The sequence below is a fragment of the Penicillium maclennaniae genome (assembly GCF_028827695.1).
Source record: "Penicillium maclennaniae strain IBT 15551 chromosome Unknown utg000001l:1.0-3280838.0:1.0-3283122.0, whole genome shotgun sequence".
NCBI classification, from domain to species: domain Eukaryota; kingdom Fungi; phylum Ascomycota; class Eurotiomycetes; order Eurotiales; family Aspergillaceae; genus Penicillium; species Penicillium maclennaniae.
Window position 1 is genome coordinate 2030698 of NW_026623213.1, and position 17184 is coordinate 2047881.

At 51.5% G+C, this 17184-nt stretch overlaps 5 protein-coding genes across 5 annotated transcripts; 2 read left to right on the top strand and 3 right to left on the bottom strand.

The window, feature by feature from the left end:
* Positions 1-4172: 4172 nt before the first annotated feature.
* Positions 4173-5164, top strand: N7477_000788 (acetate uptake transporter family protein; the record flags this gene model as incomplete). The annotated part of the gene is made up of 3 exons (XM_056962451.1): positions 4173-4567; positions 4632-4785; positions 4844-5164. 3 exons carry the CDS (start codon positions 4173-4175, stop codon positions 5162-5164), a joined length of 870 nt encoding a protein of 289 aa, XP_056827454.1.
* Positions 5165-7140: 1976 nt separating this feature from the next.
* N7477_000789 (uncharacterized protein) lies at positions 7141-9289 on the bottom strand (the record flags this gene model as incomplete). The annotated part of the gene is made up of 5 exons (XM_056962452.1): positions 7141-7879; positions 7929-8044; positions 8097-8413; positions 8462-8495; positions 8591-9289. The coding sequence occupies 5 exons, from the start codon at positions 9287-9289 to the stop codon at positions 7141-7143; spliced, it is 1905 nt and encodes a 634-aa protein (XP_056827455.1).
* A 1025-nt stretch (positions 9290-10314) lies between these two features.
* On the bottom strand, positions 10315-12374 carry N7477_000790 (ENTH domain protein; the record flags this gene model as incomplete). Its single annotated transcript, XM_056962453.1, has 5 exons — positions 10315-11570; positions 11623-11734; positions 11784-11974; positions 12027-12264; positions 12354-12374. 5 exons carry the CDS (start codon positions 12372-12374, stop codon positions 10315-10317), a joined length of 1818 nt encoding a protein of 605 aa, XP_056827456.1.
* Positions 12375-13788: 1414 nt separating this feature from the next.
* On the top strand, positions 13789-15524 carry N7477_000791 (uncharacterized protein; the record flags this gene model as incomplete). Its single annotated transcript, XM_056962454.1, has 2 exons — positions 13789-14025; positions 14076-15524. The coding sequence occupies 2 exons, from the start codon at positions 13789-13791 to the stop codon at positions 15522-15524; spliced, it is 1686 nt and encodes a 561-aa protein (XP_056827457.1).
* A 443-nt stretch (positions 15525-15967) lies between these two features.
* N7477_000792 (40S ribosomal protein uS17) lies at positions 15968-16944 on the bottom strand (the record flags this gene model as incomplete). Its single annotated transcript, XM_056962455.1, has 3 exons — positions 15968-16090; positions 16245-16483; positions 16770-16944. The coding sequence occupies 3 exons, from the start codon at positions 16942-16944 to the stop codon at positions 15968-15970; spliced, it is 537 nt and encodes a 178-aa protein (XP_056827458.1).
* Between the last annotated feature and the right edge of the window lie 240 nt (positions 16945-17184).

The window sequence follows — 17184 nt, forward strand, 5'->3', positions numbered from 1 at the left end:
ATAGTGAACAGGGTCCAAATCCAACAGAGACACCATTTGGTAGGACGAGATATGAGATGGTGAAGACGAAGACTATGAGCCCTCTAGTCGTGCCAACAGACTCATTTTTGGGTTGAGCTCATCCCACTGGAAGCGCTCTTCACCGTAGGATCGTTGAATAGTCGATCGACACTGCATCGTCCCACTTCCATCTGATCATTCTGTTCTTCTGACTCTCCCGTATAGAGTAGAGAAAACATACATCCATATAAAGATGACTTTGGGCCTCAGTACCAAGGAAGCACCTTTCCCTAAAGCGGTTGGACTCCAATGCCCACATCTAGTAGAAACCTCCGACCCGGCACTCAATTCCTCATCCAATCCGGGGTTTTAACGTGGTTCCCAGGTCGGCCCAGTCAAGAATAGCCTCAACGCAGTGCTGGTCTCCATATTGAGTACCCTCGGCATGAACGATGTTATTTCCGCTCCCCCGAGCCGAATGCGGCGGACCCTGACTATGGTCAAGTATGGTTCATGCGGGGGCATCTGGGGGACCTCCAGCAAGTCGCGTCACTGACTTCACGGAGGTCGACGGATGCGAGAACGATTCAGTGCCAACTTTCGGCCCCGAATTGCCTGTTGAGAACAGCGGACCCCGGGATGCCATCCAGAACTTCCGAATGCTTTCCAGGTCATTGGGATCTCCCCCGCACTTGGGGTCATGCGAGCAGAAGACGTGGGGAAAATGCGCTCGATCTCACAGGTTCTGGACACTCTCCGTAGACCAATCCTGTCGTCTAGATGTGATTACAGATCATGGTTTTCCTCCCCCCCCCCACAATGACGCCAGGATATCATTGCTCCAAGATTTCCTCCAGTACTCTCTTAAAATTATCCGGACTTTTCTAGAGCTATTCGAGCTATTCGAGCTTTCGAGCTTTCCCCGCACGAGATCGGTGATTCCGGGGGAACGGAAATGGGAGGAGATTTGGTTGGCCGGTCGGTGTCCTGATGCCAATCGCGGTTCCAAAGAGGCAAACGATTCGCCCACCGATGTCTGATGTAGCGAGCGGACCATCCGGATGTGCGGGTGGCGGGGAAGCGCGTCCTTGGCCAGCGCGAGACGAAATTCGGTTCTCAAAATTACAGATTTGTATACCAAGCTGGGAATTACTGGGTCATCTCTGCACCAGTCATGGTTTTGAAACGAACAAGCTTCACACGTGGAAAAGCTGCAATGGGGTTGGCGTCCTTTTTTTTGGGCTTGATATGGTCAGTTTACCTTCTTCACCGTGTTGTCTCTAGTCCAAAATATCTCACTTCTCGGAAGGTAACTAATTCAGCGAGGAGGCGCTACATGAGTATTTGAATGTCTCAAGTTTGTGACTGTGACTATATCGAAGGATTTCACGGACCATCATTGTTTCCTGCTACGTGGGACCAAACGGGCCAGATGGACGAGGCGGATCGCGAAAATCGCACAAACCCGAACACGTCCTCCATAGAAACTACGGTATCTTCGGCAAGTGTGGACGGGAGACATTGGGTCAAATATTAGTCATGGCTGGTTTTATGGCCTTGGCAAGCCACCACTCATAAACCTGTGTCTAGATCAATTAATTCGTATAGTAAAACAGCACAAGTAAAACTAAATAAGAGTGGGTTCCATAGCACATAGCATGCACTATCTTATAAGCGAGCTACCGAAAAAAAAAAAAAGTACGCCATGCAGGGAGCTCCAGGTCGCAGGAAGCGGGAAACGGGAGTTCCGGTCAATCAGCAGTGGAGTAGCTGCGGCATGAGAGGGGCCACAAGCTCAAGCTGGAACCAATAGACCGACCACACGCGCTGTCCTGTAGCCTCGCATTCGGCACAGCTCGGTGCATTGGTGTGGATTGCTCCGAATGGAAATTTTTCTTTCCAGGGGAAGGGGGCCATTACAGGCCATTGGGAGGTCCGCCGGTGAGAATATAGAGAACGATGGGGGGGTACCTGGTACTACTTTTCGACCCGTGTCTCTTCCCGTAGCTGTCATTTCGTGTCATCCTCGGGAGAACCGCAGTCCCGTCAGGGGGTTACGGGGTGAATCGATCTGATACGTGGTCGAAGACGAAATGGAGCCAGACACGGGCCGAATCCAGAGCTGAATCATGTTGGTCCACGGAGGTCAACATGTGTTTAGCTCGTTCTGTTTTTCTTTTTCTTCTTCTTGGTTGTCTCTCAGTGGAGCTTATCGCGTTAGGGTCGGGCTGCATGAGTAGCGCTCATAGTGGAACAAGGACTTTACAGTAGAGTTATTCCTCATGAGGACAATGGCTTGTTGATCCACTGAATTCCCCAGCACGCCAGAATCGGGCACATGTCTGGTCGCGGTCTAGCGGCGGTTGGAGAACAGCTTTGTTTTGTTTTGTTTTGTCGTGTTTGTTTTATCCTTTTTTTTTTTTTGGTTCTATTGAATCTCTCACGCACGATGCCGACTTGACCCTCCTCAAGTTCTCGATTGCATCTCAATGAAAGCTCGGTTGTAGGGTTGGAACACGCCGTCTTAGATCCAATCCGGAACACGGGATGTGTCAACGGGCGATAGGAGTTTAATGAGGATTCACTGGCATTGGGGCGGTTTGGAGTCTCCACGGACCGTGAGCAATGTTGATTTGTGTTTAGTTTTAGTGTGGTGCCATCATCCCGCGACTCATCAAAAAAAAAAAGGGGCATGAGCAAGGGCAAGTTTCGAGCCTCGCGAGACCACTTTAGTCTAGGCCAGCCTCGGGGACTCCGTATTGCTTAAAAGCCTGTGCTGGCGCTGGATAGGAATTATTTAGTTTGCCGTGTAATTAGGGTATGCTCGCCAGGGTCAAATTTAGCCGGATGATCTTGGTCTGGATCTGCTGGTGAATAATGCTCGGACGGTTTCGAGTTCCCCGTCTCTTGGGGATGTGCCCTGCACACTCTGTGCACAGTGTCGTGGATTTCCTACTCCGCTATGGATCATCAAGCATTGCATTCCTCCCCACCAGATGATCTCGACATGTGCCAATCGTTTACCGTGATCTTCCGGCCCCTCGAACAGCTCTGGAGTCTCCAGCACAGCTCGGGACTCCAAGGCCCCCCGATAAAAACACTCGTGTTCAATGGGGCCCATCGTGGGTCTCGGGGGGAATGCAAAGAAAGGAAAAAAAAAACCTGAAATTACCGGCTGTTCAATCTTGCTCACTCAAGTCATGGGTCACGGGACCCCGGCGGCCACGGCCAAAAAATGCGGTACGAGCGAAGATCCGTCATCCCGGGTGAAGTCATGATATGATGTCCACGGCCAGAATCGAGACGAGGCCCCGGATTGGTTCCTTTGGTCCTATGGCCCCATGGGCGACTTTCCCCGGGCTGCGCTTTCCATCTTCCTTAGCTCCGTGTCCTGTCTGTCGCTAGCTCGTCTTAACGCTGGGCCGTCTGGGTCTGGAGTCTCGGCTCAATGCCCAAGGGGGGAGATCCAAGGGAGGCGATGTGATCCCAACACGTAGTTCTCGTAAGATTCGTAAGGTAGAATCGGGGTTCTGGCCCGTCAGTCGCACGAGGAAAAAGGTAAAACAAAGCTGTGGACCGGGGTCGTGCCTTATTTCTGCTTACTTCATACTCCAAAAACCTTTCCCATTTTCCGGGTTCTTCATCCTCTGGTAAACTCAAAACCCCGTGCGTTTTCCCTCTTCGGGTGCCCAGAAGGGGCCCCACTTTTGGCCGACCAAATTAACTTCTGGTAGCGTCGTGGGGACTTTCGGCGGCTGCACATCATCGCAATTTATTGAATTTGCACTTGACCACCCGGACAAGTTGCTAGGCTCGGGGCTCCACAATCTTCCATTCGCCCTGCGTTCGTCCCTTGAACCTCGTTCCGGGTCTTAGCGCGGGCAGTCACTGGCAAAGTCCATATATTAGCTCCCACACCTTCCCCCGGCTTCCCCCCCTTCTCTGTTTCTTCATCGCCATCTTGCCCAGCAGTGCTGTCCGGCTTCTTGATTTGATCGTTTCTTGATTCCTCTTTGATACCCTCAAGAATAACTGTGTTATTTCTCGGGTCTTTCTAGCTCAGCGAGCTAGACTTTATTTTTCCCTCACGACTTTCTCACGAAACAACGAAACCCCCATATTCTATCCTAAAATCCAAAAAAAAAAATTCACATCCTAGAACGTGATCCACAATGTCTGCTGAAGCTGCGAACAACGGCATTGAGAAGGACGTCGACTATGCGCCCGCCTCTGCCGCCAACGGCGTCAACCTCCAGCCCCAGATGACTCATGAGGAGCATGAAACCGCCAAGGCAGCAGCTCGCTTCGGATACGGCCCTCTGGCTCAGGTCAACACCAACGAGGCTCGTCTGCGTCCCTTTGGTGGTGAGTTCCAGCCTGGTCTGTATAAGCCCGTCGAGGGCCGCAAGTTCGGTAACCCGGCTCCTCTGGGCCTGTGCGCTTTCGCCCTCACAACTTTCATACTGAGCGCTATCAACATGAACACCCAGAACATCACCAAGCCCAGCATTGTCATCGGTGCTGCTTTCGGGTATGGTGGTCTGGTTCAGCTGCTTGCTGGCATGTGGTATGTAATCTCTCAATTGCATAACAATACTCGTGAAAGGTATTATGCTGACGCGTGAAATTAGGGAAATGGCCGTCGGTAACACTTTTGGTGCCACTGCTCTGTCTTCGTATGGTGGATTTTGGATCGCTGTCGCCATCATCCTGACTCCTGGTGGGTTCGAGATTGAGGCCACGCTCGGCGACCAGTTCAATGCCTCGTTCGGTCTGTTCCTCATGGTAAGCTTCCATCTCACCCCTCAACCTACCCCGAATATCCACTGATTTTCCTTCTCAGGGCTGGTTCATCTTCACTTTCATCTTGGTCCTCTGTACTCTGAAGTCAACAGTCGCATTCTTCTTGCTGTTTTTCTTCCTAGACTTGACCTTCCTCCTCCTCGGTATCGCCTACCTCCGCCCGGAGAACGGTGTTGCCAACACCAAGATCCAGAAAGCCGGTGGTCTCTTCGGATTCCTCGCTGCCTTCACCGCTTGGTACAACGCTCTGGCTGGTATCGCCGATACCTCCAACAGCTTCTTTATCATTCCTGTCGCCCACTTCCCCTGGTCTCCGACTGGCCGTGAACGCCGTGAAAAGACCCAGCGTGAGATGGCGTAAACTGATTATTGTTTATCGTTATCGCCCCGGGCTCTGGAGGGAAGTGTGCGCTTGTAATCTTGATATATACCCATGCGTTTTGTGCGTGGTCGCGGTCGCATGTCCAAAGCGTGACGATTGGTTCGAGGCGTTATGTCGTCGTCGGAAGCGTTGATTGCGTTGAATGCTTGTTGGGCCGTGGCCTTGGTAGCTGTATGATCTACTCGTAAAGTGATCGATGCGTCGATCGCGGGTGATTGTGCAGTTGCGTAAAACTTCCAACTCCGTAAAATGTTGTGTAATTTTTTGCATTGAGTCAGGGTTTATATCCCGGGGTTATCGTATTGTGCGGTTGCCCCTTGTTTTCCTTGTTGTTAATATGTCTCCTTGTCTGTTTTCAATATTTAGTATTAATCAATCTACGTTTATCATGATATACCCTTTTTCTGGTAGACTCACCTTGTTTAGATTCGGACTGGACGTGTTCCAGATGTTGGCTTGGTCTGAGCCGGAGATTGCAAATTCGGAACCAATGTCTGGACTGGACTGACAGATAATCTCCGATGCTTTTGTTTTGCTTGCATGGTGCAGTGCAGTGCACTGCACTGCAGCGCGTCAAATCCAGGATGACTTGGGCTGTCGAGATTGAAGGGCCAGGGTCGATGAAAAGCCAGCCTTGACTCGGTTGCAGGGTACTTTCTGTGTCTCCGAAACGCGTCACTTTGAAGATCTAGAAATTCAGTGAGCAGAATTCCAGCTTTGTATCATTGTTAGTATCATCATTGATAATTCAGAAGGTTTAGTTCCGGGTAATCCAGGCGGATCACTCCGAAGCTTTGCGTGCAGGTTGCCCAAGCAGAGCGACTATCAGCAAAAGCCACAAACAAAGCGAAACGTAGAACTGAAGATCACGACGGCAGGAGCATGCACCGCATAATATAGAACTCCTTTCCCCTCCCCTGTGGGAACTTGAATCAGGGGTAATAGTTCAAAGTATGGTTCTTGAAATAGAGTAAAGCCAAAAATAAACGAATCTTCAGATAAGAGGCTTGCGCATTGGTCAGGAATAGACAAGCTATTGTGTGGGAAATTAGCCATGACCTTATTTTTCAGTCAAATGGGGAAGGGAGGGTGGGAATAGTGGGGATGGACGAACCATTGTCAACCAGTCCGGAGCCTTTAGTCTGTTTCTAGTACTCCAGCATCTTGTTTTTGCAAACTCGAGCGTGTGTAGATGAAACACAGAGCTAAAATGTGAGCAGGGGAAGGAGAAGAAGAAGAAGGATGTAAGGTGTATTTAGCTGGGGGACTGGATTCCTCAAACAACATCCGAACTACGTCGACATCCACCCGGGCCAAGCTCGGCTGTCTCTCGGGGTTCAGGGGTCGCAGGTAATCTTCCCGAGTGTTGGGTGGATCGAGGCTTGCCTTTTCGGGTGTTTGACGTGAATTGATAGGCATTAGGAGCTCTCGCGTCCCGTGCTGGCTGGCCTGGCCTGGTGCTTTCGCGGATTATCCGAGTCGTGACGGCTCATGTTCGGGGTCTGACGGGATGTGTTGACACCGGAAGTTCTTTGCCCTCTTTTCTTGGGCTGGGTTGCTGAGCTTGTAGAGCGCACGAAGGGAAACCCTTGCCGGATATTCCGAGAAGCAGAATTGATTAAAGGCTTGGGGATGGTAGAAATCCGTTGGAAGTGGGCTGTTCTACCGAATCGGAAATTGCCCTTTTGAGTAAGATAAATCAAAAGCATCTGCTGACTGAGGCAGCGTGAGATGAGTGTGGGGACTCCTCGGGCTGAAACAATATCACTACCTTCGTTAAGAGTTCATCATCGACTTCCGCGTTCTCAAATGATTTTAGTGAAACCATTTCATCAGTCATTACGGCTAACTATCGTAGTCATACATTGTATGTACCTCATACCAACTTTGCACCTCGTCCCAAGAGAAAAGGAAAATGTTAATTACATTAAATGGAAGGGGGAGAGAAGTGAAAATCACGCAGTCGGCTCCACCTGCAGCTGCACTTCCTGCCACACCTGACGCAGCATGGGCAGGTGGACACGGTCGGCATAGAAGAAGCCAAGCAGGATCGAGCGGGCCTCTTGCCAAGAGTTGACACCGTGCAGACGGGCTGCTGTCGCGAGCTCCGACACAAAGTAGGCTCGCTCTACTGGCATGCATTGGCTGCATACTGCGCCGATGAAAAGGAGCCATATCAGGAGGTCCCGACAAAGGGCGAAAAGCCCAGACGGGATAGTCGCTTCAAGGGCGGTACGCAGGGCGAGAATGGGCTTGGGCAGGACTGGCGCCAGCATAGGGTAGAAGCTCCAGATGGCGCTGTTGTGGAAACACAGACAGGCGAGGCGGCAGCAGCCCTCGATTGAGTTATCGCCCTTGACTTGGCCAGTTGGTGTGTACCGGTCCGAATGTAGAGAATACTCCACATAGAGCACCTCGAAGTTGAAGTAGTCTTCCGTGTCGTCATTGAATTCTGTGTATCCTGTGTTACCCTTGATCCATTCCGCGTACCAGGAGAGTTCAAGAAGATCGTAGATAGTTTTGGCAAATGAGTCGCTAAAGATGCCGGGAATTTTGATCAAAGGGATCAGACGCGTCGCTGTGAGAGCCACATCGTCTGTGGGCGGGAGAAGAGACAAGCCCGGTGGGCGTGGAGATCGTACAAAAGTGAAGATAGGTTTAGCGAGTGCCATGCAAGCAACCCGAATATCTGTCCTGTGATGGTGTGAGCATGGTTTTGCGCGAGATATGAAAGACGACGAACCATGATATCTGGAAGCGGACATCAGGGGGAACATCAGCGAAATTCTTGCGCAGGCCAATCATCTGTCGCAATCCAGCCAGATGAATCTTCAGATAATCGGGGTTGCCGGATGCGATCTGCAACGGTGAGCTGAGTTCGTATACATCAGACGCCATCCTTCTCACTTACCTCAATAGTCAATAAGGTAGACACCGCCGCAATCAATTCATCACTGGACGCCTTAGCCGGGTCTGACAGACCCTCATTCACCAATCTAATGGTCTCGCCACGATGGTGAAAGGTATCAATCACGAGTGCACTACGTGGCTGTTGGGGATCTCGAACCGGCAATTCGCCCCGTTGCACTGCCGCATTAGAAGTGGACATGCAGATCGTCGCGTGGAGAATCGCCGGGTCACGCTGGATAAGAGCAGCCCAATGCGCCTGTAGCTTAGGCTTATACCGTGTTTGCAGCGGATGGGCTTGCTGCGTCAGATCCCACAGGACTGATGGAAATTAGCACGCATCTCGACAACGCTGAAGAAGACACTCACAATTCTGAAGGTGGCGCATCATCCGATCCGTGAGCTGTGTATGCCCGTGTTAAAGGGATCACGCGCGCCTGAGCCGATATACGACCATATCGCCGGAGCCAGCTCCGACTGTCTAGCTTGATAGCCCACCACTTCGTCGAAGTTGCTATCATCCCACGAGTCATCCCACGCTTCTGCTGCGCCAACAGAGTGGTAGGGTTCAGTCGCAGCCGTAGTCACGGGTACTAATTCCTGACTCTGGTTGAGCTGCGCCACAGCGTGCGAGCTGCGCCGGCTACCAGACGAAGACGACGGGGTCGACGAGGTTGACGAAGCCACCGGCGAAGGACGAGGCGGCCCGAAAGCCTCAGGAACCGTCTCTGGCGGCTGAAAAGCCAAGTGTTTAAAGGACTTGCTCCTATAGCGCTTTGTATTCTCCAGGCGCTTCTTGCGATTATGCTCGGACATAACGTGGGACCGGATCCGCTTCAGGGTCTCCTCTTTGGTCCCGCCCGCCGCTGACTCCAGATCTGTGTGCACCCAGAATAGCGTCGACTTCCCTGCTGTTGCATTGACGGGCTTTCGGGGCTTGCGGACCTTGGCAGATGCATTTTTGTCGGTGCTTGAGGCCTGCGCAGCTGACGCTGGCGCTGGCTTTGGGGCTGGTGCGACGACCTGGGGGAGCTGCGGGGCGAGCGTGTCGGGCCGAGGAATGGTATCAGAGTCGGGGATAGGATTATGATCGGTAGCAGACCACGGTACCTCTGGAGGAGGTCGAGACAGCACGGGCAACGTGCTCTGCTCGTAAGTACAGGGGAATTGCTCCGAGTAGTGGGCGTTGGCGTCCATGAGCAAGGAGCTGTCGAAGCTTCAGTGGAGAATGAGAAGGGAAAAAGAAAAAGGAAGGAACAAATTCAGGTCCCCGAGGGACCGGCGGGGTATTGTGAAAGGACAAGATAATTCCAGCGAGATTCTTCACGTTGATGATAGCATCGTCAGACGAATCATGGCCCCCGCTAAGCAGCTAGTGGGATGCGAGGCTGAGACCGGCGGGTTAGAGGAGTCGGGGATAATTTGTTTTTGACTAAGAAATCTAGACCCAGGAAAATTGGAGGGTCTGTTCTCAACTTTGTTTGATACAAGCTACACACTCACGGCGAGCTCCAAGCCTCTCGACTCGAGAACTCCAAAGCCCCACCGTTGGATTTCCGCGAGCTCTATTTTAACTGTGGACCGTGGACCGAGTGGCGTCTCGCTAAAGTGGTGGATATAGTCATGCGGACATTCGGTCCAGCAACTAAGCCTGAACGTCTTCGTGGTACTTCCAGTCTTCCCTTCCCAAGTGCTTGTCCTGTAGTCGAGTAGCGCCACGAAGCGGGTCCGAATTGGCCCCATCCCCGAGTCGCGCTAACCACGCCTGACCCGTATTATAATGATCTCCGTCCCAGATCATTCAACAATGAGGAATGGAGTACTCAGCCAACGCCCCTTTCGATACCTTTGTCGCCCCTGCGTGACAAGGCGAGCCGACGAGAATGATCTGTAAATGCCCCACTCGCTGCCCAAACTCGGCATCAAGCCGATCGATCGTCCAGTGCCGATGCCCCGAGGTATCTGATATCAGCACTAGCAGAGCAGGAATTACGATGTACATTCACAGCCAATTTCGGAGTCCCTAATGACTACAGTCGTTGCGAAATGAAGGGGTTCGAAGGTCCAATAACCTATGGGGCCAAATCTACAGCTCCACTGTACCAGCTGGTGCGGGCTACAAGGAGACTTGGGCTCGGGAAATATTGCAACACAGAAAGAATGATGATGAAGTGCAAGTACGCTGTACTAATAAGAATTCCCATTACTTCAGGCCTCCCGTCTTAGGTCATGCCCGGTCGCGGGAAGACGGGCACTGTTTCCAGCTGTTCTAAGCCGCCCATAGTACCATTCTGTCCACTGTGTTGCCACCCTTGTCCGCTCTGCTGGTTAATAAACTGGCTCTGTCTGAAGGGGTTGGTACTCCCCGTGGGGTTGGGTTGAAGCGGCTGGAGTACCGCGTTTTGTGGAGGCGGCACGGAAGATGCCCGAGCGAATGGATTAGTTCCCGTCCGCTGGGGCTGAAGGGCCGGTGGTTGCGCTTGAGGTAGTGGCGGCACCTGAGGAACCTGTTCAGGTGTCCCGGTGTTGAACTGCGCCATGGAAAGACGCTTCGCAAAGGGGTTGGTGTTCTGTCGTTGTAGAGGGGCGGCCGCAGGCGCAGCACCAAGTACGGTAGGCTGATTGACCAGCATTGATTGCCGGAAAGGATTTGTTGGTGTCGAGGGGGGCTGCTGCTGTTGCTGTTGCATGGGTTGCTGCTGCTGAAGGAATGAAGCAGGCCCATTCTGGGGAATGGGCGCCAGCTGCGGCTGATACCCGTATTGCTGTGGACCATAACCTCCAAATCCAGCACCGGTGGGCTGAGCTTGGAGCTGCGCAGGTGGCTGTCCGAATGGGTTTCCGGTGTTTTGCTGCTGTTGCTGTTGAGGGAAAGCCGCGCCGTATGGGTTCGCTTGGCCGTATCCCGTCGCTTGGGGCTGCTGCACGAAACCTGTCTGTTGGGGTTGGAACCCGGTCTGCTGCTGCTGGAATCCCGTCTGCTGAGAATAGAACGCCTGCTGCGGCTGTTGCTGGAAACCCGGTTGTGGATAGCCGGCTTGTTGGTACTGCGCGGGAGTCTGCTGAGCCATTGGCTGCTGATTTTGCTCGATCGATTCAAAGAAGTCGATCAAATCCGGGGGTGCGGGCTTCTTCTGTTCCGGGAGTTTGGTTGAATTGGGTATGGCTTGAGCTTGAGCTTGAGCTTGAGCGCTCGCGGCGGGCGCTGCAACGGAAGATGGCTCTTTCTGCTTGATTCCTTTCCCAGCAAGATATTCACGGCGGCGGATCTCAAAGTCTGGGTCGTTTAGATCATCTTCAAGGAGGCGTGTCAAGTCTGTGGAGGCATGCTTGAGTTTCGGAATTTCCAATCGGGTGGCAGACTGGAAATGTCTTGCGACGCCCAGGAACTGCACGACTTCTTCCGTCTGCTTCGCAAACATCTTATAGATCGCTAGAGCGCGTTCGCTATCCGGCCTTGACATTTCGAAATAGTGCTCTATTGATGTCCTTTGTTAGACGTAGTCCAAATCAGGGATGTGATGGCCTACCCAAAACATTGATTGTGCCCTCGTTCATGACCGAATACAACACCAAAAGATCAAGGGTCAGGAGCCGAAACGCAGTCAAACTGATCTCGTTCTCGGGCTCATCCGTCAGGAGCTGTGTAATCTGTCAGCCACCGAATGTCATCTAATGCAACTTTACTCACATCGCATCGCAACAATGCGCGAATCTGCTTCTGAACAAACTCCGTCTCTCTTAAGAGGCCTTTCTCCACACTGAGTCTTTTCAAACGCCCGGGTCCGCTTCGGACGTAGTCCGTCTGGGTAGCGTCAAATGCTTTTGCGCGCGCCATAAGATATTCAGCATACCGCCGAATGTTGTGTCCCTGGGATTGCGCTACAAGGATAGTCAGTATTGTGCTCCGGTTTACGCAATTTTTGAATCGTACCTTCCGAAAAGTTACTCGGCGCGATCTTCTTCGGATTGTCGGAGAGGAAGGTCAGGGCGGCATCCTGCTGGCCCTCGCGGATCATAAGGTGGACGACGATAAGAGCCTTGAAGACAATTGTCCATGCTGAATCGCGCAGTCGATGCTGAAGGGTTCGGAAGATTTCTGCGACGCCCGCTTCGCCGGTATGTGTTGCCACCAGGATGGTTTCAATGTATTTAGATTTCGGGGCCGCGAGCTGCGCATTCATGAAATGTTAGCCCTTTCCTGTGGTTTCCAGGAGTTCCATAGCACTGGAACCGACCTTGAGCTTGGTGGCCCCTTTACCGACTTCTCAAAGCCGGTCATTGTGTTTAAGTTGGGGGGAGGGGATGTTAGGTCAGATCCCCTCGGTTGAAATGGGCGCAGGGTCCAAAGAGAATATAGGGTCGAGTGGAGTCGTCAAGAGCCTGAAGTTCCCGCTTCAGATGTCAATGCCTTTATCGTGTCTGTACAAGATCCTCAATCATCACCGTCGCCCTGAAGATGCCTCATTTGGTCATAGCGGGTGCCTGGGGTAAACGGCAAGAAGGGCGGAAGGACCGGGATGACAATTGATAATCAAATAAGTTCCGCGATGGCGACAAGAGAAATGAGAAGAACAAGACAAGGGTCGCGAGATTCCCAAGGATCAAGTTGGGCGTGTCCAAGTGGGCGGAGCTTCAAGTCCGGGCGTCGGGTTCCCAGGGTCCCAATCGGGTATAGCGTGTTTAGGTGCACGAGCTGTCGTTTTATCACTCCATGTGCATGAACCTAGCCATTTTCGTCTTGCTTCCTGTTGATCTGGGGAAGTTGGAACACGGAGGGTGCTTTTTGAGAAATTCAGAAGTTCAGTCATGCTTAGTTCTTCAAATGTTCTATAATCTATTGCCAATGCCAGCTAACATGGGTGGCCGCAAGTGGAAATATATACAGCTGGACCCTTGCAGTCATATCAGCCTCGTCGCATGCCTTCAGTGTTTGAGCCTACTTAGTCGGGCATTTAATTGCACTTCTTTCCTCGGGATCGATGCACTCTTTTCGACCCAGATATCCCAATGAAGCCCATCTGCGACATCTCACCGGTCTTGCTGTGAAATGGGTGCTTTAATACTCCATCGTCATGTAGACAAGACCCCTGGATCCGTGGGCTCATATTGTTTTCTTATATCAAATTTGTATCGGAGAGATTGCCTCAAATCATAGCTGGATAGTATGCGTAGTTCAACTCGACCATCCTAGTTTCATCCCTAGGCCCTCGACGTGAGAGCCAGCAAGACTCATTTGAGCTCCCACAGTCAATCTTACAGGGCATTCTCACTTCGAAGTTACTCTCACTCTTCCCCTTCTATTGAGTCACTTCTTCCTCACCTCTCGCCTCGATTCCTTTCTCCATCTCTGTTCATCCGACCCCGGCGACTTTGACATTCTCATACCTCTTTCCCCTCTGGTTTCTCTGGTTTCCAAGAATCAGACGCGTCATATCAAGATGGGAGGATCTCCCATGACCCCCAAAAGATCTCCCAAGAACTCACCCATTAAAACCTCCTCGAAGTCTCACAAAGTTACATTTCAGTGGAATGATTACCGACGACAAGTGCTGTGTTGCCTGTATAGGTACTTTGAAGTGGCTTGCCAAAACTTCCAGAGAATATTTTCTGATATCTTTCGAGACCATCTCTTCGAACGTGGTTTCCGCGCATGTCAACTACCATATAATACACTAAATACCCAATGGACATGGATGAGGAGAACTGACCACCCCATCTGGCTTTTCGTCCACGAGGAGACAGATCGCAGCAATCAAGAATGGAAGGACATTCTGCGACAGATAAATGATTCTGCGAGAAAGCTACAGATCTCTCTGACTGAGAAACCCGATGGTATCACTGAGGAGCACGAAGCTGAAAGTGAGATAATGGAGGAGGTGTTCTCGACTAAACACGCCATGGAAATCATCTCGCAGAGTGCCTCAAGCCCTGTAAGAACCATGATCTGCATCGTTCGTCCAGAGTCTAACATTCTTTCTAGTCATCTCCGTCCACCAATATTGACAATTGCCAAAACACAGATATTCGAATAATGTCCCATTTCGATACCCCAAGCTCTTTGGTTCAAGCCCATATTCCTACTGATACCGGGAATGTACCGACCAGTCTCGATCGTTCGCTCTGGGGAAAACGTTGCTTTTGGTGTGAAAAGGAAGGACCACGACTCCCATTAGGAAGAAATGAACACATGAAATCTGATGCTCAGACTGATATGTCGGATTTGAAGGATTCACAAGACCCCTCACCCACAGAGGAAGATGCAATTACCCCAACGGCTCATGTCAATTTGCACGGTCATTGCTCCTTCAAGGATCTACCAGCTGTATTGTACAGGTGGTCAAATCTCAACTCACAGGGCATCAATTGTCCAGCCATCATTCGGGCCGGGCTGTTTACATTAAGCCATTCTGTAATGTTCCAGCCAAAAGATGTTTCCGAGAAGGAATTTCTGGAGTACTTCAAGCATCATGTGTCGAAAGAACGCAAACTGACGCCATTTATCTCATTCTTCAAAAAGCCGTTAGCGCCAATTCACCGAGGGCTTCAGAATGGAGACGGGGCGGCTGTGTTCATCATCGATACTGAGAAGCTCAGCAACAAGGCGTTCAAAGCCGCACCATTGGTCCCTTTAACCCACACCGCAAAGCCGAAGTACAAAGGGTATGGCGAATACTTGATCTGGGGCGAAGTACACACGGATGCAATTGTGTGTACGTTCACTGTGACCAAGCTGAAAAAGATCGCCCACGAGCATCCAGACATCGCTGCGTTTTTACAATTGCCTCGCATATCTGCGCGGCGGGACTGCACCGCGATCCTGTACAATGAGCTTGCTGATAACAAGCCCCAATCCATCGATGGATATGCTGGCCTACTGGAGAAGTTTACAGCATTGCTTGGAGTCCCCGAGAATCTTAGGGGAACTGTTGCAGCCGGGTTTAAAGAGGCGTGGTTTGATAATTTCCGAGGGTTCGAATATCAAGCACCAGACGTCCCCGGCTTGACCGATGAAATAGTTGAAGCGGGCGAAATCGAGTCGCACGCGTCCGACGCTTACTACGAGCCAATTTTGCCAAGGGCTCGCTCGGCATCGTATGTACCACCCGCTGACAGCGACAGCGACGATTCAAATGCTTCCTCTAGCAATGAGCGTCGAGAAGGCGAAGAGACAGAGGCAGAAGCAGAGTCAGAGGCGCATTGTCCGAGATGGGATACTCCAGAGGCGCCATTTTCGACCCATGACGACTCCAGTGATGATGACTTGGAGATGCCGGTGACTGAATTCTCCAGTCGACGAACTGATCTCAGGAAGACGGATGACCACGAGGCATGGCCGACCGAGGACATCTGCATGAGGATGTCCATTAGATGGCCCGCTTTAATGTTTGCCAGGGGAAGACCCGACATGTGGGGTGAATATGGCATGTGACGAACCAGATGAGATTTGTTGAAATACCGTACCTACAATCATCAATGGCAGGTATTGAGCGCATACATCACGTAAAGTTCAAAGCCTTTGAGTGAAACTACCGAATAGCGTCGAATGCTCTGATCACCCAGAGCTTTCAATCGTGCAAGATTGATGGCTACTGAGACAAAATACTTGTGGCATGCGACCAGGTAACCCTACTGATAGACAGAGACCAACCATTCAGGAAAACAGATTAAATCTGGAAAATGCAGTATCAAAACAGATTCTAGCCCATGCTCCAGAATATACCTGTCGCCAAGGCGGGTGTACGGTTTCCATAGGAGGAGGATGGATAAAATATTTTTGCTTTTTGTGTGGATACACATTGTTCAGCAAGGTATCTGGGACATGGAAACTCGTAAACTATCCCGATCCCCAAATGAATTCCCTTTATATCCAGGTCAAACCGCTTCCTTCGCCGAATTGTCCATTTCAAGCACCCAACTCTTTAAACACTTAGAACTTGGCGAAAGACTTGACGGCCTTGCCGGTGCGGGCAGGACGCGAAGGGTGTTGAAGCGAACCTGTAGAGAGAAGACATGTTAGGTGCGGTTCAAAAAGGGCGATGGACATGTAGAGTGCGATGGATGAGCTGGTGTTTGATGCATGTCATGAGACAACTGGCACCATCCCAACTCGCCCCACCACATACGTAGGTAGGGTAGAAAGGTGACGTACAGTCTTGGAAAGAGGACGGCACTGGCCAACGGTAACCCAGTCACCCTCCTGGACACGGAAAGCGGGGGAAACGTGAGCAGCCAGGTTCTTGTGGCGCTTCTCGTAACGGTTGTACTTGGGGACGTAGTGGAGGTATTCACGGCGGATGACAAGGGTACGGTGCATCTTGGTGGAGACAACACGGCCGGTCAGAATACGGCCACGGATGGAAACGAGACCGACGAAGGGGCACTTCTTGTCTGTGACGGCTGTTAGTGATGTGTGCGGAATTGGTGGCGAGTGGAGATTTTCGATATGTCTGGTCTTTTTTCAAGGTCGAAGAAAAGGGAGGTCAAACTGCCAGAGAGCCATGTCGTTGCCCAGAGAGAGACTGTCGTTTTGCTTTTTGTTCCCCTCTCTTCGAATTATCGAGTCGCACACTTCCTGCCTAGCCCTTGGGCATCCCAACTCCACCTCGAAAAAAGACCATAAAAATCGTGTATCTCGTCATGTCGCCTGGTGAATTTCATCGCGGTTCGTGCATACCGATGTAGGTGCCCTCAATGGCGGTCTTGGGGGTACGGAAACCAAGACCGACATCCTTGTACCAGCGGCGGGCCTGGCCAACCTTCTTGGACTTAGCCTTGGACTTGGTGTTCAAGAAGATGTGAGGCTGCTTCTGGAAAGCGCGCTCAGACTGGACGTTCAACTCGGTCGCCATAGTTGCGGTGTTGTCGACGGGGAAGCGAGGTCGAGCTGGATGTGAAAAGTCGGTGGTCGGAGGTTCACGAATGGGTCGTCGAGAATGGAAAGATTCGCTAAAGGCGCGCTGCTCTTGTGTGTGTGGCGCTAGTCTATATCGGGACTAGTGCTGAACGGGTTAGGGCTTGCGCTTTGTTTACCGTCACGTGACAGGAACGCGTTCGTGAGGGGAATGCGAAAGGTCGGACATGGGATACAT